Source organism: Cavia porcellus, unplaced genomic scaffold, assembly GCF_034190915.1.
Source record: "Cavia porcellus strain 051 isolate PalLab524CR breed Dunkin Hartley unplaced genomic scaffold, mCavPor4.1 scaffold_2, whole genome shotgun sequence".
NCBI classification, from domain to species: Eukaryota; Metazoa; Chordata; class Mammalia; order Rodentia; family Caviidae; genus Cavia; species Cavia porcellus.
Genome location: NW_026947485.1, coordinates 50,485,276 through 50,510,604, shown reverse-complemented (window position 1 = coordinate 50,510,604; position 25,329 = coordinate 50,485,276). Strand labels below are relative to the sequence as shown.

Genomic DNA, 25,329 nt, shown 5'->3' with positions numbered 1-25,329 from the left:
CTCCACTTGTCTTTAGAAGGAGCATAAGATTTATGTATAAGTTGACTTTGCAACACCAAATAAGATGCTCCTTTCATGAGCAGGAAAAATCACGTAGCACTTTTCAGGTCTTTGAGTCTCCATTAGGCCATTTTCTCCCAAGAGTCTTTGCTAAGACATTATCAGCAATAATGTGTGACAGTGCCTGCTTTACCTCACATTTCTTCCTTTGTAATCAGTATTTAAAGAGACATTCATGTATTTCAAGGTTGCTTAAATTTTGCTATCCAGATTTAAGTGTGAATATGATGACTTTTAAACATATAAGTAAAGCCATTCTTCATAATTTGTTTTACTATCAGCATTAAATTAGTAACTTTGGAGCATAAGTAAAATAAGTCAAAGTAAGCCTGTATCCTACCTGACGAACACCTTCCAATACTACACATACAAATTACCTTTCTATGTATAGTCTCTTCATTTAATTTCAAAGTTACCCAGCTCTGGAAATCACTGCTGTAGGACTCGTCATGATCTAAAGAAAAAGGAAAAAGAATATAACCAGAACTGATAAATGTGTGTGTTTATTTAAAAGATGGCACAATGGAAGGAAATGCAATTCTAATAATGCAAGTTCTTAAGAAGAAGCATGTTGTGATAAAGCCCTTTTTTAGAAAAGTAGGATTTCTATCACTTATACCACAGGTTAAATTATATATTATCCTACCTTCAAGGAATAGTTGACCCAACAAATGCATAACCATCACAATGAATACCACTTAATGCAAATAATTTAGACAGCCAAACACTTCTCTACAAATTGTTTCTTTTTTCTGAATACTAGTAAAATGCAGTTTTAATCCATAGCTCAGCCATGAGGGGTCACAACCTGAAGTTGACATATACACCTGGCAGTTCAGTCTAAGCTTGTCCCTGCATGCATCTGAAATCAGTTCCAAGGTATGGCCTAACAGGTGCCAGGTATTAAACTTCATCTTGAATATTGAAGTCATTGTAGTTACAGGGTAAAGGTGGTACTTTTATATTTGAATTTGTTCTTCATTTAACTTTTAAAACATTATTATAATTGAATATTAAAGAAAACAGTAGCAATTAATGAATCCAAGATGGTTATCATCCTTCTGTATTGACTACTGCGCATAAAATGACAGCAGCAGTGTTATTTACTGTTGTTAAGAGGTCTGACTGAACATCACCTCTAGGATGAAGTTCATCATCGTCATGGGTTTCTCTGTCTTTCCTGATTTGTATCAGAATCTAACAGTTCTATTTGATATGTTCATCAGTTTTTTCTACTTCCTTCTTTTCCGCTGAGTTTTGTCAGCAAAGAGAGTTTATTAGGAGAGAGAAAACCATTATCAGGAAAGTTTACCGTAAACTGGATAGGTAGGCAACCCTTTCCATGTTGTCTGCAATACGTTGGCATGCTTTCATTAAGCACACACTGGATACCTCCATACTTGACAGTGCCTTAGCTGAGAGGTGATGACTGTGGTTTGGTTGTCAAGAGTGGATTTTGGCCCTCAGAAGCTACATGATGCTTCAAACAGTTGTATAATACACATGTGAAAAAGGTCTTTTCCTCATTGAGTAAAAACAGCATGGCCCTTCTGATCTAACACAATGACAGTATCTCCAGCTCCTGTTCTTGGTCTCCTTTACCATGGATTGTTACCTTCTGGACTTCTTTTATGTCTTTGACAGTATGAACTTCTGGAATCTTCTTCCTATCTTCCTTTCACTGCAGCATTTACATTTATCTTTAGGACTGATATGGTCTCCATAGCCCTGGCACTCCATGCACACAGCCTGAATTTGCTGGACCATTCCAGGTCCTCTCTGATGAATTTTTACTTGCATTCCAGTAGCAAGGCAGTTGGGATAGTTCACTAAGGCTCTTTTCTTACCACGTTGGTCTTCTTATTTGGCACAAATTATGTTTTTTTACAGAACTAGTTTTCTTGGTGCACCATTATACAATGCAAATCTTATAAGGTAACTGAGAGTTGATGTGCATTTTAACCTCCTTTCTGTATTCTTCTTCCTCCTAAGGCTTGTCATAGATCTTAAGGGAGCCCAGTGGCATCTCCCAGGATGAGGAATGAGTTTTCTATGGTATCATAGTACATGGATGTTGCTATTTATTAAAGTCCCTCAGAATATTTCATTAATATTCATTTGGTTTTTTCAGATTTTGTTAGTATTATTAATTTTTAAACTCTTGCTTGCAAAATAACACTGCCATACCACTGTGAGGAAGAAAATGACATTTTTGCCTTTAGTTGCAGAAATCGTAATTGCATATTAATACTTTAAGATGAAAATAATAGTTTTTCTACAAAAACTTAATTATATTTGCATTTTTGAAGGTCAAAGAGATTTTGAGAAGAATAGAAAACCAGTCTCCGAATACATAATGTTATGTTTTTAAATAGTTTTTCCTATACATTACAATGAATCAGCTGAAAAAGAAGTCAGGAAAATGATACCATTCTCAGTAACTGAACATAAACCTAGGAAACAACCTAACCAAGGTGAAAAAATATTTGTAATGAAAATTAAACTGAAGAAAGAAATTGAAGACTCTAGAAGATGTAAAGACCTCCCATGTTTATTGATTGGTAGAATTATTATGGTTAAAATGACCACATTACCAAAAGTGATCTACAGATTCAATTTAATCACCATAAAAATGACATTCTTCACAGAACCAGAAAAAGCCATCTCAAGTTCTTACAAAGACAGAAAAGTCCCAGAATACTCAAAGAAGTCTTCAGCAAAATAACTAGGTATCTTAATACCTAATTTGAAATTATATTACAAAGTCATAGTAACATTTAGCATTGTAGTAGCACAAAAATAGGCACAAAGACTAATGGAACAAAGTAGAGGTCACAGAGGAAAACTAAAAAAACCCACACAACTGTAGTCACCTGATTCTCAACAAAGGAACCAAAAACATATTTTGGGAAAGGTAGACTTAGCGAATGGTGCTAGGAAGACTGGATATCTATATGTAGAACACTGAAACTAGGTCTGTGTCTTTTGTTCTATACAAAAATCACTTTGGAATGGATCAAAGTACTTGAAATTGCTAGAAAACATGGGAGTAACACTTAAAGGTGTAGGCACAGGCAGAGACTCGTGAATCAAATTTCAACAACATTGAACAGCAACAAATGAAACTTATCAAATTTAAAAAGTTTCCAGATCACAAGAGAAACAACTGATAGTCTAAAGAGTGGAAGAAAGTTTTTCTAGCTACACTTCTGACAGAGTATTAGCATCTAAAATATGTGAAGAACTGAAAAACCCAATACCAAATTTGAACACAAATTTCTGAAACGAGCAAATGGTTGATAAACATATGCAAGCATACTGAATATCTATAGCTATTAGGGATGCAAATCAAAACTCCATTGAGATTCTATCTCATCGAAGTAGGAATGACTATCAAGAATACAAAAAGCAATAAATATTGGCAAAGACCTGGGAAAAAGAAGCCATGGAGATCAATATGGAGGTCCCTCAGAAAACTAGAAATAGAACTGCCATATGACCTGCTATACCTTGTGACTCCTTGGTGTATATCTGAAGGAATTAAAGTTAGTCTGTTATAGTTACCTGCATACCCATGTTTATTGCATAAAAATTCACAGTAGCCAAGATATGAATCCAGCTTAGGTGCCTGTCAGTGGATGAGTAGAAGAGTAAGTGTGATACAGTATGTGCAATAGCATAGTTTCCAGCTATACAGAATGAAAGTTTGTTATTTGCAGGAAAATGAATAAAACTAGGAATCATCATGTTAAGTGAAATAAGCCTGACTCAGACAAGTATCATATGTTTTCCCTAATATATGCAATGTAAGAAGATTACATGAAAGAAGAGAGACTATTATTAGACAAGAAGAAGAGAGTAAGAGGGAGGGAAATGTTGCTGACCAGTAAAATCTGTGGAACTAATGAATTTATTCACAGATTCGTATCAGCTTCTATAATAAGAGTGAGGGAGATAGGGGCCATCCGTGACTTGGAAAGTTTTTAGTTGAGTCTACCCTTTTAAAATTTCTAATTTTCAGTGGTAAAAGGAGGCAGTATATGTTGAGCAGTTGCCTTGTACCAGCTATTTCATATGGATAGAGTGAATTTATTTATAGCTTACAGCAACCCCCGAAAAATATGTTGTGTGTGTCTAACGTGAAAAAACTGGTTCAGGGAGTTTAGGCACCTTGCTGAAAATGAGAGTTCCTGTGAATGACATAAGGAAGAGTTAAACCCATATCTATCAGTATTTTTTTCAAAGCTGTACCATACTTGTTTTTGAAAAATGGGCTCCCCACCTGTTGGGTATATCTCATTTTCTTACCATGGCTTTTAAGACCCTTCCTAATCTGTACTTAGTCTTTTTGGTGAGCATTGGGTTTTCACTTCTCTGGGGCGCTGCCAACCCCAGCTTCTTCACCTAAAAGGCCATATGCTTGCAATTTCACACCTTGCCAAGTAAGTACTGTTCCTCTTTGACATGCCTTTTCTTCCCTTTTTTCCTTTTGCTTGTCATTTGAGTCCTAGCTCGTGTTGCTTCTGTAAAGTATTTTGTACCTTTTCTTGGAGAGTTTGTTGTCTCTGCACATTACTTCTTGAAGTGCTACTTATCATCCCATGTGCTATGTTTTAGGTAGTCTACCATGAATGTGGTGTTTTCCTTTCTTTTCTGCTTTACTAGTGCCTAGGATGAGACCTGCAATGTACATATACTAAGTAAAATAAATAAACACTAAGGAGTTCCTTAGTGACTTAAACATGATTTTAGCTGTAATGGACAGTTGAAATGTAGGGATTTTAAATTTGAAAATTGGAGAATAACAGGTATAAACTGAGAAAAGTCTAGGTGCACTTCAGAAATACTTTGTGGATAAGGCAGTCATGTAATTGTTGCCATAGAGTAGTTATTAAATACGTCAATTTATCAGCTTTAGGTCCCTGCCCAGCTTCCTACTTTAGGTTTAACTTTGCCAAGTTCCGTACCTCCCTGAGCCCTTTCTGCAAATACAAAGTAGAGAAAATGCTTGGTACCTGCCTAACAGTGTAGCCAAGAAGATTTAATGACAATACATGTAAAAAACCTGCAACGCATTAAACATTAAGTAAATACGTATCATTTTCACAGACTTTCTGGAGGAGCTAGTATTTCTAGTTACCATCTCAAGGATGTGAGCCATTGAAATGAAGCAAACCATTTGAGTTTTGTGTTATCTTGTTTTATTCTTTAGAAGATTTCTGCTACTCAGTTTTTTCTTACATAGAGCTCTATTTGAAGTAATAAGTTGAAAATTTTAAACATTTAAATGAAAAGGATTTAGTAGAGGTATTATTGTTGGTGAAGCAGTTGAAACTTGAGAGTTGTGTACTTTATCAGAACAATTGCTAAGACAAACAGTGATAATCTTAATGTTGTTTATCAGGATAAAGGATCAAGTGTAGGGTTGGGAGCAGTTTTACTATTTAGAACTTCTAACTACAAAAAGTGAGTCTCAGCCAGACTCTGTCTAGAGGTTCTTGTGATATGTAGTCTATATACCAGAATTATGTTGAGAATCCTTGAGGGAAATTTAGTAACATGCAAATGTGTGTATCCATCTGCAGCACAATTTTACATTACTTTAGTATCTGTCAGTTTATACTCTGTAGTGTCAGAGAACTTTCTAGGTTGGCAGTAAGGGATTTGGATCAGGTAGACATAATATGAAGTCTGTGACACTTGAGGTAAGTCAGCCAGTTTAGTATTAGGTGTTGGAGGCTGGGATTATTTTTCATGGGTGTAAATCTCCATGCCAAATTTTTATTCTAGAAATTGGCCTAAGAAGGCATACTGAGAAATCAAATGAGAAATAAGCAATGATTTTAGAAAGTCACTTAGAAGTAGGCAATTTATTTTTTGTCCTGCTCTCATTATTATCAGTCATAGAAGTGCCATTAATTACATATAAAACATAGTATGCTTCAGTTCTTTAAAACATTATGCTGTTGGGAATTGTGTGTGCTCACAGAGCTTATAAAAATGGGTAAAATTGATAACAAATATGTATCATATGTATTAGTTAGTTAAATAGATTTTAAAAGTTAAAGATAATTCTTCTTTCAGTATTGGTAACGAGGTCTGAGAAAGCCTTTCTGAGGCCTTGGGAGCCTTTCTGAGCCTTTCTGAGGACATACCATATTCTAGGATGCCAGCTTTGTGAAAACAGAGATTTTTAGGCAGAGCCCAACCTGTGTAGAGGCTCTGAAGAGAAAGAGTGATTGACTATGGCTCCCTCAGAGAGGAGGTCAGTATGGCTAAAATGGTGAGGAAGTTTGAAAAGATAGGGAAGGGCCACATGATATACCATGGCATACAATCTGAGGGTTTATTCTGAGTGTGGAGGAAGTGGCTGTAGGGTTATAAAACTTCATCTTCAATGCAAAGTGTACTGGAGGGAACAGAGCAGGAATAGAAGCAGGAGACCAGTAAGGAGACTCTTGGTAAGATAAGAAATGATTATGACTTAGAGTAGGGTGGTTGTGAGGAGAAGGAGATGATGATGAGTTCAGAATATATTTGGATGATGGAACCCGAGGATCTTATTGGATGTGGGGAATAAAGGAAACAGAGAAATCAAAGATGACTACCAAATTTCTAGTCCAGGAACTGGATAGTTGGGAGTGTTATTGACTGATACAGGAAATTATTGGAAGGAGCTAGATAGAGGCCAAAGGAAATTTGAGGGCTGGCAGCTCTTAGCAGAGTCTATCCACCCACATGTTTTTATTCCCATTCTCTTGCTTTTTACCAAAATAAAAGCTTTTCATCTGCTGCAGCCTCTTTGAATACAGTGCAGTCTCTGTTATCAATAATTTATGCAGTATCTTCAAGTAAAAGGGTTAGTGTCCAAGGCCTTGTGATTCTAATCTGGTTTCCCAGAATATTTCACAAGTAAGATATAAAAGGAAAGCTTCACACACACACACACACACACACACACACACACACACACACACACACACACACATACTCGATCATTTACCACTGTGGTGCAATTTAAAGAGCTATAATATAATTATACCTGATATCACTATCCTTTTAGAAGGTTTTTGTTTAGGTAGGAAGGTTATTGTTCTTCCAAGATCTGTTCTGTCAATACTTGTACCCTATTTATAGATTGACTGATGTAGTACTCTGCTTTTGGCTGTTTTGTTTGAACAAATAAAAGGAACTTTAGAGGTACAGCTTTGCAACCTTTGGCCTGACAATGGTAGTTACTTTCTTGGGAGAATAATTCTCGTTAAATCTAATTCTTTTAATAATAAATCATTTTTCTTGAAGTAAGTCTTTATTATAGATAAATTGGAGAGTACAGAAAGTTGTAATCCCAGTGTTAAGAAGTAATATTTTCTTCCAATCTTTAAAATCTAATTAGTGTGATACTTTATATTGTGTGTGCAGTTCTGTAGCCTCTGTTTCCTGCCCCTCCAGGTTGGCACTGTTTCATCCTCATCTGAGCCCTCCTTTGTACCAGTCCTTTAGATTTAGGCAGATCGCTCCCATCCAACCAAGCTGCAATTGTTTATTTAGCACAAGGGTAAGATAGTTATCCTTATTGCTTGTGCTAAGAATTCACAACATGACAGAAGAGTTAGATTGTTATCTGAATGATGTACCAAGGCAGAGTTCTAGATAATTATAACCTTAATTAGCTTTCCCACACATTCAGAGCACTGTACATATTTTTCAAACTTGTGCATATACTCCTTTAAGAATGTGCTGCAAAAGAACAAGGCAAAAGAACATAGGAAAACGAAGGACTGGCTCAGTAAGCTGTGAGTTTCCACTGGCCCTTTTCGTTCTTGGAAATGTTAAGCTGGACCTTTGCTGCTGCAGTGCAAGTACATTATAATCCTTCTCCACTGCCTTGCCTGGGACAGAATGCATGCCCTTTGCTAAATGTGGAGTGTAGGGCTGGCAGTCTGCTCAGAAGGTAACATTTATTCTTGTCATGTTTGCCTCCTGGAAAGCGCACTACAGACTTAGAATATAAGTGGATTTTTGCCTTTAGCTGGTCATTCCTTTATCATACTCTGTATTATAAATATGCTATGTTTGCAGTGTGGGATACTGTAGCATATTTTGTGTTTTTTAAAAATTTGACAAATATGTCCTCATGTGTGAACAAAACACTTTCACTTCTTAAGTTTTATGTAAACATTTTAATGGCATAACCAGTATTTTTGATGGATGTTTGTTATTGAACTCTGATGGACATGTCGGTGGAATGCAGCAAACAAATTTGCATTTTAGCAGTAGATCCATTTCCTGATATTTTTATGCAAAGATGAAGATTACAGACTTAGGTATAAGGAAAAGCAGATGAATTAGGAATGTTAGATGTTGTGTTTAGTCCTCACGTGGTACAAGGAAATCCAGACCTGCATTCACTTGGCCTGAATTAGCATTTTCATTTCACTTGTTAGTTAGAGATGGCTTTGGACATTTAGTAGTGCTACTTGTAACCATGAAAGGTAGCAGTGAACATTCAACCAATATTACTCAAGGTATTAAAGAGTACTTTATGATTCTGAGGAGTAAATTTGATTGATATAATCCTCTGCAAAATATAGGTATTGTTGTTATTCCCCAGTTTTCATGTGAAGAAACTAAGGTACAGGGGAATTGAGTGAGTAATCCTAATCACACAGCTTACCTTTGGTGAACCAGAATTTGCATTCAAATCATTGTCACAAATGTCCTGTGCTTCAACAAATATGCTATATTTACCTTTTTAAGGTTCCAATTTCTTCACTTCATTATGGGAAGTTATTTATTGAAAAAATATTAGGTGCTATTGGTGTTCATATTTGAGTAAATTTCTAGTTTCTTGTAGTATTTGTCTTTGTTTATATTCAACATGGCAGTAAGACTTTTTGTTCCAACTTAATAGACCAGCTGAGATGGAAATACTGGGCCGATTAAGAAGAGTTTCCATGTATTACTGATGGATGTATTTTTTACTCCCTTGTTTTTTATGAGATTAATTGTGGTAAAATAAAATAAAGTGCAAATCGAAAGAGTCTTTGGGTATTTACCAGGGATTCTTTTACACTTTGTACTATAACCCTGTGGGAGGATTCTCGTGACAGATGGTGAGGTCTCAGCTTTGATCCTGTTCTCAGGATCTGAGATGATGAGGATAGAAGAGATGCTTAGCTATTTGAGTGCTACAACACTACAGATTGACTTCTCATTGATTCCCTATTCTTTCTCTAATGATTTGAAAGATAGAGTCTTTAAAATTTATGACTTTAAATTATGGCCAGTTTAAAACTTTTAAAAACATACTTAAATCTGTCTTTCACTGTTTAACTTATCTTATTATACTTTGCTTATTAGATGAATGGCCTTAGAAATTTTTTTTTTTAAATCGGTACCAGGGATCGAACTCACGACCATCTGCTTGCAAGGCAGGTTCTTATGCCACTGAGCTAAATCCCCAGCCCCAGTTTTAGAAATTTTAAAAGATATGTTTTTAACTGAATAATAGCAATTAGTACTCAGCTAGTAATGACTCAATTAATAAAAATAATTTATTATACTAAATAGATTGGATTTAATCCTCTGTGACATCTGTGAAATATATGTACTTGCTTGAATAAACAGGTACAGAGGAATTGTGTGAATAATCCTAACCACACAGCTCAAGTTGATGACCCATGGAATGGTATCATCCTGATCTATTTGTGACCAGTGTTCAAATAGAATAATTTCATTAATTTTTCTAAATATATTTTAACTGTATAATTGAACATATTTATGGGATACATTGTTAAATTTTAATATGTGTGCAATTTACTATGATCGGGACAGGGTAATTGCTATGTCTATTGCCTCAAGCACTTACCATTTCTTTGTGTTGGGAATGTTCAAAATCTTCCTGATTAGCTCTTTTGAAATATGTAGTTAATTGTCATCAGCCTTGGTTACCCTACTGTGCTATAGAATATTAGAAATTCATTATATGGCTTCTACCTAGAAGTTCCTCCAAAGCCTTGTGTACTCATAGGTGGGGAGTTTCGAAGGTGGCTAGATAGGTTATGTGAATGTGGATTGAAGATGTGATGCTGGGTTTAAAGGGGTGGGTAATTGGGCATGAAGATTTGGAGATGGCAGCTGGAGGCTTCTTGTGCAGTACCTTAAACTATGCTTGATGGGAAATTCTGGTCAGAGCTCAGAAGACCGGGATGCTGGTAAAACTGCTGCCCATAAAGACCAGATTCAGGAGGTTTCTTTTGGAAACAGTATTGGCTTTGGATTCTAAACAGTGTGTGTAATGCCTTGGTGCAAACTTCTGCATTTTGCTCACATCCAGAGACTTTGCCTGAGACAGAGGTTAAGGGCAGTGGGCTAGTCTGACAGAAGAAATATCAAGACAGTCTAATGTTGAGGCTGTGTCATGACTACTGTTGGGGGCTTTTAGCCAAATGGATGTTGAGAATCAAGAACAAAGAGTCCAGCAGAGTGTTTTAAAATGTTTTGAATTTGCCCAGAAAGAAAGCATCAGTAAAGTTGAGGCCTGCAAAGGTGGAATAGAGGAGAAATTGTCCCTGAAACATTAGTAATAAAAAGTATTTCAGAGGAGAATAATGGAAAACGATATCACAAGAAACAACAGAATTCTGCTCTTTCTGGCTTCAAAATTGCAAAAGTGAAAGACTTTACTTTGAGAAGCCACATCAGAACTCCATGTTCTAGAATGGCTGTGGCCTAGAGAACTTGTTCCTTGGGATTAGATTCATAGGCACCTGACTTTTACAAACAGGAGAGGAGAAAGCCTGGCTACATGGTGCTAGTTTTACGTGCATGCAGAGTGTGAGACTCATAGAGCCAGAAAGGCTTCCACTCAGAGTTCAAAAGAACACTTGGGGGACCAGGGAATGTGTCCCTCAGTGTGAAGCCAAAAATGCAGTGGAGACTCCAGGAGTTTGGAGAATCCAGGAATGTGGACTCTCTGAGGAAAACTCCCTCCTAGGGAGCAGAGCTAGCCCAAAGGAAAAGCCATGGAAGCTACCACAAATAGCAGTGATGTAGGGTGGGGTCACACAAGCCCTTTGGGGTTCAAATCTTGCTCCAGATTGCCCCAGATGCTAAACGTAGAACTTTGGGACTTAATGTACATCGTGCTAGATTTTGGACTTGATTTGATCTCATCCTTTCTATCTCCTTTTTGATGCCTTTTGGAATGGAAATGTCTATTTGAACCATTGTATGCTGGAAGTGTTTAACTCTCTTTTCATTTGTACAGATATTTGTAGTTAAGAATTTGCTTTAAATTTCAGAGGAGACTTTGGACTTGCACTTTTCAACAATGCTGAAACTTTTAGGACTTTGTCAACTCTCAGAGATGGACTAAATGCTTTTTACATAAAGAAATGTGCATGAGTTTTTGGAAGGCCAGGTGTGGAATGTTTGCTTTGTATCTTTAGGTCTCCCCAAAGCCTTATACAATTCTTAAGTGAGTATTTTCAGAGATGACTGGTTCTAGGGGTTTGATGGTGAGACCAAGGATGTGATGCTAGGATTAAGGGTGTGCATACTACACATGGGAAGCCTGGAAAAGATATGAGGGACAAAATGGTGCTTGTTGTTTGTTGTCTTCTTCCTGCCATGAACTATTTGTCTTATGCAATGCCGCTCTGCCATACTACCCTGTCTTGGTGCCATTCAACTATATTCTGAAACCTCGACAAACTATGAACCAAATAAATCTGTCATCTTTTAACTTTGGGTATCAAGTATTTTGTCTAAGCAATGAGAAAAGTAATTAGGACACTACCTGACACTCACAATTTAAAGATCCTAGGAGAGGTTTATCTTGGTTCATGTTTTCTGACCTCGATCACCCGGCTTAAAGGCAGAAACAACATCATGGAAGGACCTGGTAGAGAACAGCTTGTCATCACTTTGTGCCCAGTAAGCAGAGGGAGCAAAGAGGAGATAGGGAAAAAATGCACCCTTTGATGTCACCTCCTATCAGGCCCCACCTCTTAAGTCAGCTGTAGTGCTCCCATGATCCAGTCACTTTCCACATGACAGTTTGGGGGATGTTTTATATTTGACTATAATATAATGTTGCAGGATTTCTAGTATATGTTTATATACATATGAAGTCCTTGCTATTTGTAGACATATCTATCTCAGTTTACCCTGAAACTGAGAATTATGTCATCTTTCAGACATATTTTACAGAAGTTGTGCGGCTAACCCCGGAAATCTTACTCTGTATATTCAAATTCTTATATACCAACTAATTTTTAGTTATATTTCAACATATTTGGGTCTTAGGCTTCAGTCAGTCTTTAGAATTTAAGTGTTAAGATTTTACTTTGAAATCTCACAACCATTTGCTAGTGTAAGCAGTTGATTGAAGTGCGCTGGAATAGTTTAGTGTGAAGGTCAGAGTAGTGCAGTGGGAGGACAGTGAGAACAGGCCTGCCCGAGGTTGGGTCTAGACACTGGCTGGTTAAAGAACAAGCGTCCATGGATAATGCGTTTCAAAACAGGCTGGAAAGCTGCAGAGTTTGTTAAAGCAGGAGATGCAGAGACCGGTAACCCAGGACCACAAAACCACTGTATAAGGGCAAAGCTTCTATTTGTGGGGCTGAAACTAATTTATTTCTACCTCGTATCTGATTCCAGCTGAGTCTGGAAACCTTTGCACCTTTCCATGAGCCTATTTGTAGTGAGAAGAGACGATGGGTCTTCAAGTATGTTCAATTTAAAAAAGCCTGGGCTTGGGAATAGAAGTAGAGTTTTTACACAAAATAGTCTGAAGATTTTTTTTTTTTTTTTAAATCAATACCAGGGATCGAACTCACGATTGTCTGCTTGCAAGGCAGGTGCTTAGGCTGCTGAGCTAAATCCCCAGCCCCCAATAGTCTGAAGATGTATGCCTGAGTAAAGCTCTCATACTTTGAAAGAAAGTAAAAAAATATCATAAAGAGAAATAATTCTTTCTATGTATGTGCAGTTAATTTATAAATACTTTTAAAGTGGCTTTACAAATATAACAAAATTTTACTCAAAATCATTGTGGGCATTTGGAGGAATTTGAAACAATGTAATGGAAAAATCAGCTCTTTCTAAAAAAGAGGAACAATGGATAATGATGATGAAAAATTGTAAACATAGATCAGTGGAAAAATAATTCCATCTCTCAATAGATTGGACAGTATATAAGCCCTTAACAAAATAAATATATTTTATCCAAAAAAGGATTACAGTGTGTCAGAAAACTGAGTAGAATTTTGAAATTACGTGTCAGTTTCTTTTACTATATAATAAATTAATATATTTATTTTGAATTTGTATTTTTATTAGTGAATGCTTCCAGAACATAATGATTCCCTTTCTCATGGAGAGCTGATACATGTACATACCACATCATAGTTTGTATCATCTTTCCTGCCCCTTCTTCGCACCTCTTTCCATTTCTTGATCCCTTACCTTTGCAAATGATCAATGTCTCTCTCTCTCTCTCTCTCTCTCTCTCTCTCTCTCTCTCTCTCTCTCTCTCTCTCTCTTTTTGCCATTTTGAGACAGGATTTCACTACACAGTTCAGGCTGGCCATGAACTCACTTTGTAGTCCAGGCTAGTCTCAAACTTGCAGTGATCCTCCTGACTCAGCTTCCCAAGTGCTAGGATTACAGGTGTGTGGCACCATACTTGGCCCTCTTATCTTTTATTTTGCTATTTATTTACATTTTGGGTTTCTCAAATAAAAGAAACCATGCGACAGTTAAACTTGTGTGTCTGATTTATTTCACTTCATATTATGGTCTGAATTTTATATATCCATTTTCCTACAAGGGACTCCAGTTTATCCTGATTTATAGCAGCGTGGTATCTCGTGGTATACATATTGGCTGTTTCCAAGATTTAGCTATTATGAATTGTGCTGCTGTAAACATGGGCATGCACACATCACTATAATGTAGTATCTTTAACTCTTTTGAGAAAATACCTAGGAGTAGAATAACTGGGTCAAATGGAATTTCTAGTTTTAGTGTTTGAGGAATCTCCATTCTGATTTTTGTAGTGTTCATATTAATTTACATTCCCACCACCAATGTGGAAGGATTCTTTTCCCTCCATGACCTTGCCAGATTCCTTGATGATAGTCATTCTTTCTAGAGAGAGATGGAATCTGTATTGTTTTAATTGCATTTCTCTAATGCAATTAGTGATGTTGACCATTTTTTCTTGTATTTATTGGCCACTTGTATTTTTTCTTGTTGTTGTTTGTTCATTTCGGTTGCCCATTTTTTGATTGGGTCTTTTATTTTGGTGGTGTCTAATTTTTTTTGAGTTCTTTGTATATTCTAGATATTAGTCCGAGAAATAGCTGTCAAAATTTTTTTCTCATTCTATAGGCTGTCTCTTTATTCTGTTCATAATTTCCTTTGCTGCACAAAAGCTTTTTAATTTGATATATTGCCATTTGTTGATTCTTAAAGAGGTTATCTTTGCTCCAGTGTACATTTTTGGCCTCTTTGTTGATGTGTCTGTTTGTTTCTGTAACTTTTTTTCTGTTCTGTTGATGAATATGTCTGGTTTTGGCTGTTTTTATCATTGTGGCTTTGTAATATAACTTGAAGTCTAGTAATGTGATGCCTCCTCCTTTGTTCTTGTGGTCCATGATTGCTTTCTCTATTCTGGGTGGGTCTCTTCTGGTTTCATATGAATTTCAGGATTATTTTCTCTAGCTCTGCAAGGAATGCTGATGGTAGTTTGATTGGTGTCCATGTGCATGTCATTTTTGGAAGCATGCCTTTTTTGACAGTATTGGCTTTGCCTACCCAGGGACATGGAATATCTTCCCATTTTCTGATGTTCTCTTCTATCTCCTTTTTCAGGATAGTATAGTTTTTGTTGTAGGGGAGGCCCTGAGTTCAAACTTCAGCAAAAATACATACATACATACATACATATCAGAAACATCTGGAAACTGAATCTTAAGGGTTTGTTTTTGTTTTTATATTCCAATTCTGTTCTCTTTACAGGTCCTACATAGAATAGAATTAGAAAGAAATCTGAGTGGTAAAGTTATTTTATATGGCAGATGAACTGATGATTTCATGTGAATTGTAAAATATAATTTTTTTTTCCTTTAAGCCAAGGACAAAAACTAAAGTTCTCAGAATAATAAAGCTTTTGTTTTCATTCTTTCAATTGGTAGGTCTTAGAGGAAGACTTTTGTTTACATTTGTATATAATTCCATTTAGTGTTTTCTCAGTTTTTTCCTCTCCTTTTAGAAACATAATTTACTTATTTAATTTTCTATCAAGAAAGCTGTATTTTTAAAAACACGTATCTGGCACAGTTGGTGGGTGAGATGGGGCACAGCTGTCATCAATTTAGCAAGCTGAGGCAGGAGGATTGAAAGTTGCAGTATAGCCTGGGCAACTTAATGATTTAGCAAGGAACAGTAGAAACATTAACAAATGGGCTGGAGGCATACAAGTGTGAAAAAGAAAAAAAAAAGCGCTCACTTTGAAAGGCCTGTGGCGCAGTTATCCTCCAGGGTCGCCTTTTCTTAAGGGATGTGATTTAATGCCAATGTGTGCTATTTATAGCAGTTCCTGGCAAATTCAATCTTATTAATTAATGTGTATCAGTGTTTTTTAATGAGATTTGAAATATAATTTTGAGACCGTTAAATATCTATTTAGAGAAATAGGTTTTCTCATATTTCTTCAATAATTACAGGATAGCTAATGACAGTGTCATATGCCATTTAATTAAAGGTAGTTTCTATTTTGCTACTTTTGATTTTTATATAGTATTTTGTTAAACAGCACAAAGTGTAACTACCATTTTCTGTTTAAGACAAACATTAAGTTATATAGTATAATATATATGAGAGGCTTTTTTCCTTTTTTCATTAATCTATTCAATATATTAGGAAATATATATATTTGCACTTTGAATGTTTTTGAAAGGCATTGATAAGAAATGTGATTTAATTAATGTAAAAAGCAAAAATTTAGTGAAATATCAAGGTAATTAAAAATTCCTTTCCCATAGGCTTCTGTGAGGGACTTCCAGAAAAGCCTCAGAAGAATCTGCTTTTTTTAAAAAATGACTGTTTAATTAACTTGAGAAAAGTCTCTCGTGTGTGGTAACTACAAACATGCTTGAGAAAATAATAGCTCTGGTATGTACAGTGATGTCTTCACCCGTGGCGTGATCAGAGTGCTACAGCTTGCAGGTAGAACTGGTCTATCATTTGTTAATTCAGCAAAATTTTAAGTTTGTTCACCATGTCATCTACTTTGCGAATATATCATCTAAAATCAGTCCTCATCTTAGTTGCTTTGCAGATTTTTTTTCTCCCCAGTTCAGGGGCTTGAATTCCACACCTTCGGACTGTGAGCGACATCACCAGCACTTTTTTTAAATTTTGAAACAGGGTATCACTGAGTTGCCCGGGCTAAGATAGAACTTATAGTTCTCCTGCCTAAGTCTCCCAAAGTTCTGGGGTTGCAGACCTGTAACATCATACCTGGCTCATAGACAGTCTTACTGTTTTTCTTCAGGTTAATACATTCCCTATTCTGGCACTTTTCCAGGGAAAGCTTTCTTTTGAGAGCATTTGCTTCTGAGATGTGTCTGAGTGAGAGTATCTTCCCTGTGTCAAAGGAAAAATTGAGAACAGTTTATTTAATAATCTTAATTAGTTTTGTTTTTGATTCTAGAATTGGGTAACATTTCATGAAATAGAATAAGAGATTGGCTTTACAAATACTGAAGAAAGCAGAAACAAATGAAAAAACAAAACAAAAAATGGATTGCGCTTTTCAGTTCCTTTCCTTAAAGATAGGACCAGCAAATAATGGAAAAATTACCTGATGTTAATTTCAGGTTACCTTTTCTTTGCATGTGTAAGGATTTTTTTTTTTTTTTTTTTTTTTTTTTTTTTTTTTTGGTACTGGGGATCGAACTCACAACTTTGCGCACCTCAGGCAGGCACTTGTGCTGCTGAGCTAAATCCCCAGCCCACAAGTGTAAGGATTACACATACAGAGGGAACTCCATTATTAGGCGCTTGAAACAGACTTTACTTCTCTCATCCTGATTCCTTGGAAGATCAGATAATTAGCTGAGTTGATAGCCTGGAACTCTTAAGATTCCATTTGATTTTTAACCTGGTCTTTTGAGGCCTACCTAATGTAGTAGTTTACTCCAAAACAATGGCCTCCTTTAATTTTTATTTAACAGAATTTGCTAGCAAGTATTTTCTATGGAAACAGGAGTGAATATATTCTTTCTGTGTTCTCTATAGTCAAGGTTTATTGAAGAAACTTAAGATATATTCATTAAAACAAAAGAAAATAAAATACACTTTGACCTTACAGGGGAAAAAAATAATCATAGTATAGATTGTTTTTATTTTGAATATATTTCTTAAATTACATGTAGAGCATATTGCCTGCAAATCTGCAATCACTTTCACACAAATCAAATCAGGTAAGTCTCATGGTAACCCTGTGAGGCAGACTTGTTGTTCTAATTATGTTTACAGGGAACTTAGATTCAGTAAGAAAGTATATGCCAGGATCCCGTAGCTTGCTGGGAATTTGAGCTAAGAATTTGAGCTTTTTGTTTCAAGTCTGGCTAAGTACACTTTTTTCTTTGCCAATTCACACTTGCTTTTCTGTCCTGGCTAGAGAAGGTTATATTTGTAGAGCAGAAAAGAAAAGAATTCTGCCTCAAGTCCTTCTGTTTATTTTGGTGTGTCTGTCAGGGCTATGAGATCTCCATCCCATGTGTAACTAAGCCATCAGTGTTATTCCTGTGGAGCACAGCAGTAGCCCTCTGACTGTGTGCTCTCCCCCTCTCACTGGCCAGTTATCTTCCTGAAATCTAATTTGGGTTGTGTCATTCTGCTGCTTAAGGGTTTTTGGTGATTTTCCACTGCACTTGGAATAAAATTATTTATTTTGGTTTACAGGACCATGCTTTCTGGCTCCTGCTTGATTCTCTCACTTACTCAGTATCTTTGGATCACAGCTCCTGGAAGGCCTCAAGTTCTTCCTTGCCTCAGGACCTTTGCATTTGGTCTTTCTTTTGTCTGCACATCTTTGTGTTTGCTCTATTTCTAACTGATCTTTCAAATTTCAGTTGAAATGCCATTTCCTGAAAAAATACTGTGTCTCCTTTTCCAATCTAAGTTGTTTTGTTTTGTTTTATTCATATTCTTTTTCCTGGCATTCATAATTTGCCCATGCTAATAGCATTCAGCAAGTCAGTCCAGTATGCCAGTCACCTGCCTTGAACCCTGTTTGTAGACACAATAGTAAAATACTTTCCAGCAAGAGGTGAACCAGGCTTTAAACTCAGATTTTTCTCCATAAGGCTGATCTGAGAATACAAAGGGCATGTCCATATATTGTTATGTTTGGCATATAATAGGCATTCAACAAATAGTATTGACTTTTTCTTTACTACAGCATTATTGAAATATAATTCACATACTTTAAAATCTACCCTTTTAAAGCATGCAATTCAGTAGTTTTTAGTGTGTTCAAGGAGTTGCACAACCATCCTCTAATTTTAGAACTTTTTCATCACCACAAAATGAAACCTTAAACCCATTAGCATTCATTTCCCATTTCCCTCTCCTACATTCTCTAGAAACCACTAGTCTACTTTCTGTCTCTGTGGATTTTCTTATTCTTGAAATTTTATATAAATAGAGTCATAGAACATACGGCCTTTTGTGATTGACTCCTTTCATACGGCGTAGTGTTTTCAGTGCTTATCAATGCTGTAGCATGTATCAGTGCTCCATCACCTTTTATTACTAAATTCTGTTTTGTGAGTATATCATATTTTATGTACCCATTCAACTAATGGACATTTGAATTGTTTATAGTCTTTAGCTTTATGAAAGTAACTATGAAGATTTTTGTACAAGTTTTTTTTTTTTGTTTTTTTTTTTTTTTTTTTGTGTGTGTGTGTGTGTGTGTGTGTGAACATATATTTTCAGTCCTGACTCAGTATATCCCTACTGAACTGCTAGGTCATGTGATAACTCTATTTTTAACATTTTTGAAGAACTATGAAACTGTTTTCCAGTGTGGCACAATGACTAAGAAAATCATGGCTGAATAGTATTTAAAGAGGTAAAAATAGATTTTATTCCAGACTGTTGCAACAGGGAGAAATCAACTGTAGTAAAGAACCAGGCTCTGTTTTGAATACAATAAGAAAAAGTAGGGATTTATAGCCAAAGAAGGGTTAAGTGTTGGAGGGGTGAGGTCAATGATCAAAAATCACTCAGAGGGACTTGGCAGGATTCTTGTTAAAGAATGATGAGAAAGCACCCGGAAGAATATTGGGGATGTTTAAATATCAAGAGTGGGAGTCTGTGTCTGAACTGCTTTGACCAGATTCCATCTAAAATTGGGTGATACACAACTGAAAAAGGAAGGCTGAAAGTCTAGGTCTGAATGAGAAGAGTACTCCGAGGAGCCTGGCTTAATTTTCCTCAAGGAGACCTTCCTTGTCATACCCCAAACAGGCAATTCCGGTATTACCTGTCCTAAATTGCATTGACAAGAAGACTTCCCTTAAATGCTTTTAAATTCTACACAATGACATTTCATTTGGTGTTAGACAAATATTGATTGTCATCATATTGCCTAAGATGACACACAGCCAGTGCTATATTTTCTTAAGGCTGTTAAAGCTGCTTTATTGTCTCTTTCATGTTTGTATATTAGAATTTTGTTCTTGCTGTTTTTGTTTTTCTGTATGGAAAAGTTTGTCAAATCTGATAGTTTAATCCTCTTTGGAAATCACATTTCTGCTATAAGAAGTACTCCATATGTTGTAGCATTTGGTTTAGGACACTGGTCTTGTTTAGGTAAATTACCTTTCCCACCATAATAGCACATTTGAAGTAATGAGTAATATCTTTTTTCCTTTTACTATTTTTCTTCTTTCTTTCTTTCTTTTCTTTTTTTTTGTATTTTCTTCCTGTGCCTCAGGGTGGACAGTGTTTCTGATCTAGTACTAAGATGCTTTTGTTATTATTTTATCTAATTTACTGAAGAATAGTTAAAATTGCTTACAAATTAATTGGTAACTACCAAGAATGATTTTAACTTTCTTACAAACTCTTTCATCTTCTTTCTCACAGACTCCATCATCCATCTTCCATATGTTAGTATCTTCAATTAAAGCACATTTAAATTTATTTGGAGAACTTCACTGTGCTTCTGGAAATAATTGGCAATCCTGAGAAGTTGGGAATTCAGTTATTACTTAGAAAAATGAAGCCCTCTTTTGAACTACTAAACCTTCACCAAAGTTAACTGTTGCCTTTTCTGTGCAGTGAGTAATAAGCGTCAGCTCCTATTGTATGTGCTTTTATCACAGGAAGTGTATTGTAATGATTAAGATTGGTTGGGTACATTAATATTCATGGCACATGCCTCTTATCTTACATGGAGCTCATTCTCTGTGTATTTAACTAATGTGCCATTTTGCTTTTTCATTTTGGCTTAGGGAACCATGATTTTAGAGGGTGTGAAAAAGAAAGCAGCTGGGAAAGAATGAATACCCAGAACTCAGTGCCAGGATTAACATACTGATGCAGATATTCTGAGAAGGCATCTTTTGAAGCAGGTTAAAAGGAAATGCCAAATGGAGCCAGAGCCGATCTTGCATTGGCACGTGATGCTAATCAAGGAGGCCCTGGCTTCATCCAGCTATATTTTACTCTCAGATTGCCACCTGCTTCAAGCCAGTTCCTTTGGCACAGCTAAAATCAGAAAAAGAACGTTATTTACTATGTATTTTATAATCTAAAAGACCCTGGTAATTTCTAAAGTTTAAAATATTTACAGTAGCATATAAATGGAAAACTAAAAGATTTCAAAGGACCATAACTTATTTTTCCTCCCCTGCAGAATTATGTGTTTTTTAAATGATTGTTTCCATTTTGAGCAACTTACAGAACATATTGGGAAACTTTTTTCATTCCTTAATATGATTATAGTAATTTTAATGAGTATACTACAAAGATAGATGTTGAATAAGTGATTTAGTATCTTCAGGCCCATTTTCTCATATGTAAAATGAGAGGATGGATGATAAAAGAGAAAGTAGAAATTTTCAAAATGTGTGTGGTGAATTTTTACTTGCAAAATATATTCTTAGTTGCTAAGGGTTGAGAAGATAGGGAAATGATGAGGTTGTTTTTTAATGGATATACAGCTTTTAATTATGCAAGATTAAAACGTTCTGGATTGTACAACACTGACTGTATTTTACTTCTGCACTTATATATTTAAAAATTAAGATGGTAAATTTTATATTATGTACATTTTCTCACAGTTTTAAAAACAATATTTTAAATGTTACATCTTCAAGTAAACATGTTTTATAAAGCCTCCTCCTGCAGTTACAGTGCATGCAACATACCCAGACCTTTAAGGCATCCTGCACTGCAAACATCTGAGTTTTAATCTACTATTTCTCAAGTTGCTTGTCCCCCAGTTGAACTAACATTTCATACTGGGAGATCCCATTTGAAAAGAGGTAGAGGTAACCTGAGGTCTTTTCTATCCCAAACCTGCGAGTCTTCAAAGACGCGTGCACTATGACAAAGTAGAACCTAGATAACTTGATTGACAATGATTAATTCCAGGGTTCCCAACCTTTTTCATTGCACATGTAGAAAGTATAATACTTATATGGCACACCGGGGTAAACAGCCTGGGTGGCTCAGTGCTGGGGAGTTCAGAAACTCAATCAGAACATCCTTTGGGTAAGGATCTGGTAATCAGATGTTTAAAAATTATCATTGAGGAAACTGCATGAAAGGTGTTATTCTTTAGGTATCATTAATTAGCATTTTGGCCTGTTGAGACAGGTGTCAGAGGCAAAACATACCAAACTCTGTGCTACTTCATTTTCTTTGGTACTTTTTTGTTTACTTCAGGAAAACCAGAAATTCTTCTGATTGTATGGCATTGATTATTACTGATCCATTAATTAACTACAACCCAGTGTTGTGAGAGTAAAGAAAGGTTTTCAAGAGGATAATACTCTTTTGCAATTTATTTAAAATACTACGGTGATTTAACATCCTCTTAGTTTTAAAATAAGAGCATACATACTAATGTCATGAACAGATGATTCCCATTTAATGGGGGCAATTTTTTAAACTTCGTATTTCCTATGGAGCTGATTATTTGATATAGCCATAGGGGCTGGGTATAGGGAGAAGAGCATGTTCATATTTGTGTATTATAAAAGAAATGTGTTGTGAATCAGTGAGTGAGATCTATATATTCTTTTACCCTGAAGGTCTCTTTCTGAAGTCATTTTCAGCACTCACTCTCAGTTGGTATCTTTCTCTACCATATCTTCTAAATTGCTTACGTATATAGGGAAAAACAAAAGTAGTTTGGAAAATGCCCTATATCATTGTTTTTTGTTTTTTGTTTTTGTTTTTTTTTTTGGGTACCAGAGATCGAACTCACGACTGCCTGCTTGCAAGGCAGGCGCTTATGCCACTGAGCTAAATCCCCAGCCCCCTATATCATTGTTAAATTAGTATTTTTTTCTTCAGCTCAGCTAGTAAAAGGTAAGTGGTCATGATTCACTTGGTAATAAATGTTTAATTTAAAAAATAGGAGTCATTTTTATATTTGTCTATCTCACTGCCATTTTCTACTTAAAACAACTTTTTTTTTTGCTTATATATACTCTTTATTGTTTTCTGAACGAATTCTATTGGAAAGAGTTCAGGTTGTAAAACTAAACGTAAAACTGCATCTTTACTTAGTGACAGGGATCCACTGAGAACTACCACTGACAATCTATTCTGGGCTATTGAGCCGGCATCTTAATTAACACATATTGAACTTGTTTGATTTCTTGTTTCTTGGGGATCTGGCCAGGCAAGATCTAGTTCTTTCTAGCAGAGCAGTTCCTAGCCAGAATTGGGAAAGCATTTCGGCCACTTCAGCTAGTGCTGCTTCAAACATAGATAAAGTATATCAGATCCAGTCAGGACCAGGGTATTGTTCAGTCATGAGGCACAGTAAAGGCACACAGAAACCACAAGTGTGAGATAAAGAAAGAAGGAGCAACCGTCGTCGGCTCGCAGTTCTCAGAAGTCCAGGCAGGCTGTCAGACTGGGTTTTAGTCATTCAGAGGCTGGGCTTTGGTTGCAGAGCAAGACTGAAACAAGCAGCTTACTGGAATCAGATGGGTGGGGTTGGAGGAGAAGCAGAAGAAATTCAGCTGTAAAAGTAAGAAATCAAAATTTTTAATAACCTTATTTGTAGGTTTTCATACAAGTAGCATTTTCTTATTACAATATGCAATCTCAGAGAAATAAACTTTGCTGAGCAGCATTCTGTTCAGATGAGTGATACAAACACTTTAGATCCTCCATGAACAGATACTCTCTTCATCTTTTGCTTTCATCTACCTGTCTCTGGAAAGGCCCACAATTATTGAATAACAACTACCTATATTGGCAACATGTCACTGCTATTCCTAAAAAGAGGCACCTAATTATAACAGGCAGTACATGAGTGGTTATGGGCACAAACTTTGGGTCCCAACTGTTTAGGTTTATGACTGTTTCTACTACAATCTACCTGTAAGATTTTGGATGAATCCTCTAATTTTTGTCCTATTTGCCTAACTGTAAAATGGGCACAATAGTAGTAGTTACTCCATAGGGTAGTTACAAAGATTACATGGAGTAATATTTGTGAAATATGTAGAACAGTATCTGGTCTTAATTAGCTTTATACAAGAACTTGTTAAGCAATCAAAAATTCATACTTTTTTAGCTTCTAAGCATCAGTTAGAAACATATCTCAGACTTTTCTTTCCATCTCGTGGGAGGCTATTCTTTTAGGATATTAGCATTTTAAAGAAGTGTTATTTCAAGAACTGTAAAAAAATGTAGTTGAAATTTTTGTCAGTAGGTCATTAGTTTTTTTTTACCTTAATCTTTCTGAAATTAAGAAAAAATTACATTAATTATTTTAAGTTGGCTTTCTATATATTTGTACTCCAACATATAGTACCAAACATTACTATGATTTCCGATATATAGTTAATCCAGTATCTAGTTTAAATAGCTGGTCTTTTTTGCCTCATAGGTAATTCTTTGACAGTAAGTAAACCACAATGCTCACTGCTCTCCCTCATTCCTGCAAACACACTATAAGCCAGTTTGACTATAGATAATGCAAACTTAGGTATACAGTATCTGAAATGGCCAACCTGACTGGTACATAGAAAAGTCATTTGATACACTGTGACTTCAAATAACAAAGCAGAATAATAGGATTTTGTCTCAATTAAGATGTTGAGAGATTAAAACTCCCAAATCTTTATAACGCTGTCAGATAAAGTTAAGGAAAGCAGCACTAGACACAACGGACAATGAGAATTGTCTCATTTTTAATTAGAACCCCTGCAAAAGTTAGATTGGATTGGCTCCTTGTTAGACATTGAGCTTTAGATAGCAGACATGTTTATTTGCCAGTAGGTAATGGGGGTATGATGAATAATGAGTTCTTTGCAGTTGTACTCTTCTGTGTAACCTCACAGAATGATTTAAAATTACTTAGTGTTGGCAGCTGAACTGTGAGATACATCACGATTGGAATTATTGGTGAATTTTGTAATTTTGAGTGCAGTTAATTTCAAGGAATTTAGCATTTAAGAATTACCCCATTGTAGTGAAGGTGATACCACTGATATGCTCATATGGTCAGAATAGTTTGTTTTCCTTCTTAAGAATTTTATAAAGAATAAGATGAAGTAATTTTCTCTAGAATAAGTTATAAATCTATTGCAATGTATTCTGTTTATGAAAAACTATACCACTGTCTAGTATCCTTTATGTTGCTTAAATACAGAACCTCTCATAGTTCAAAGTTTATAATTTTTGATTATATGTTATACCTACCCATTACCATGCTAGCATTTTTAAACTTCTCTTGGCAGAAATTGTATCTGAAGAAATAAAGAGATAGAGGTGAGTGCAGATGCACTGGAAGGGGAGCTGGATAGTCCCGAAGTTATACACTTTTTTACTCCCCAAGTAAGACTAACTGGAAGACTAAAATGTTCCGCCTCTTACTGTAGTATATTGTGTGACTATAAATCTGCTTCCTTGACTATAAAAGTTTGGTAAGAAAAGCTATGTATTTCGGTGCTCTTCTCTACTTTGAACTTTTTTCTGCTCCTAGAAGTC

The 25,329-nt window shown here is 35.8% G+C and overlaps 1 protein-coding gene and 1 pseudogene across 8 annotated transcripts in view; one reads left to right on the top strand and one right to left on the bottom strand.

Moving 5' to 3' along the window:
* Positions 1-25,329, top strand: part of St7 (suppression of tumorigenicity 7) — a 276,254-nt gene that overhangs the window by 88,198 nt on the left and 162,727 nt on the right. Inside the window, exon 2 of one of the 8 annotated variants that reach the window (XM_063241780.1) lies at positions 20,236-20,258. The exons of 6 other annotated variants lie outside the window; for them this stretch is intronic. Coding sequence is in view for 1 of the 2 variants with exons in the window: in XM_063241776.1 (XP_063097846.1) it covers position 23,359 (1 nt within the window). In the remaining variant the exon portion in view is untranslated. Of the gene's footprint in view, positions 1-20,235; positions 20,259-23,340; positions 23,360-25,329 lie in introns of those variants that run through there. One more of the 8 variants, XM_063241776.1, reaches the window with a different exon arrangement.
* Positions 1,114-2,006, bottom strand: LOC111758396 (dnaJ homolog subfamily A member 1-like; annotated as a pseudogene).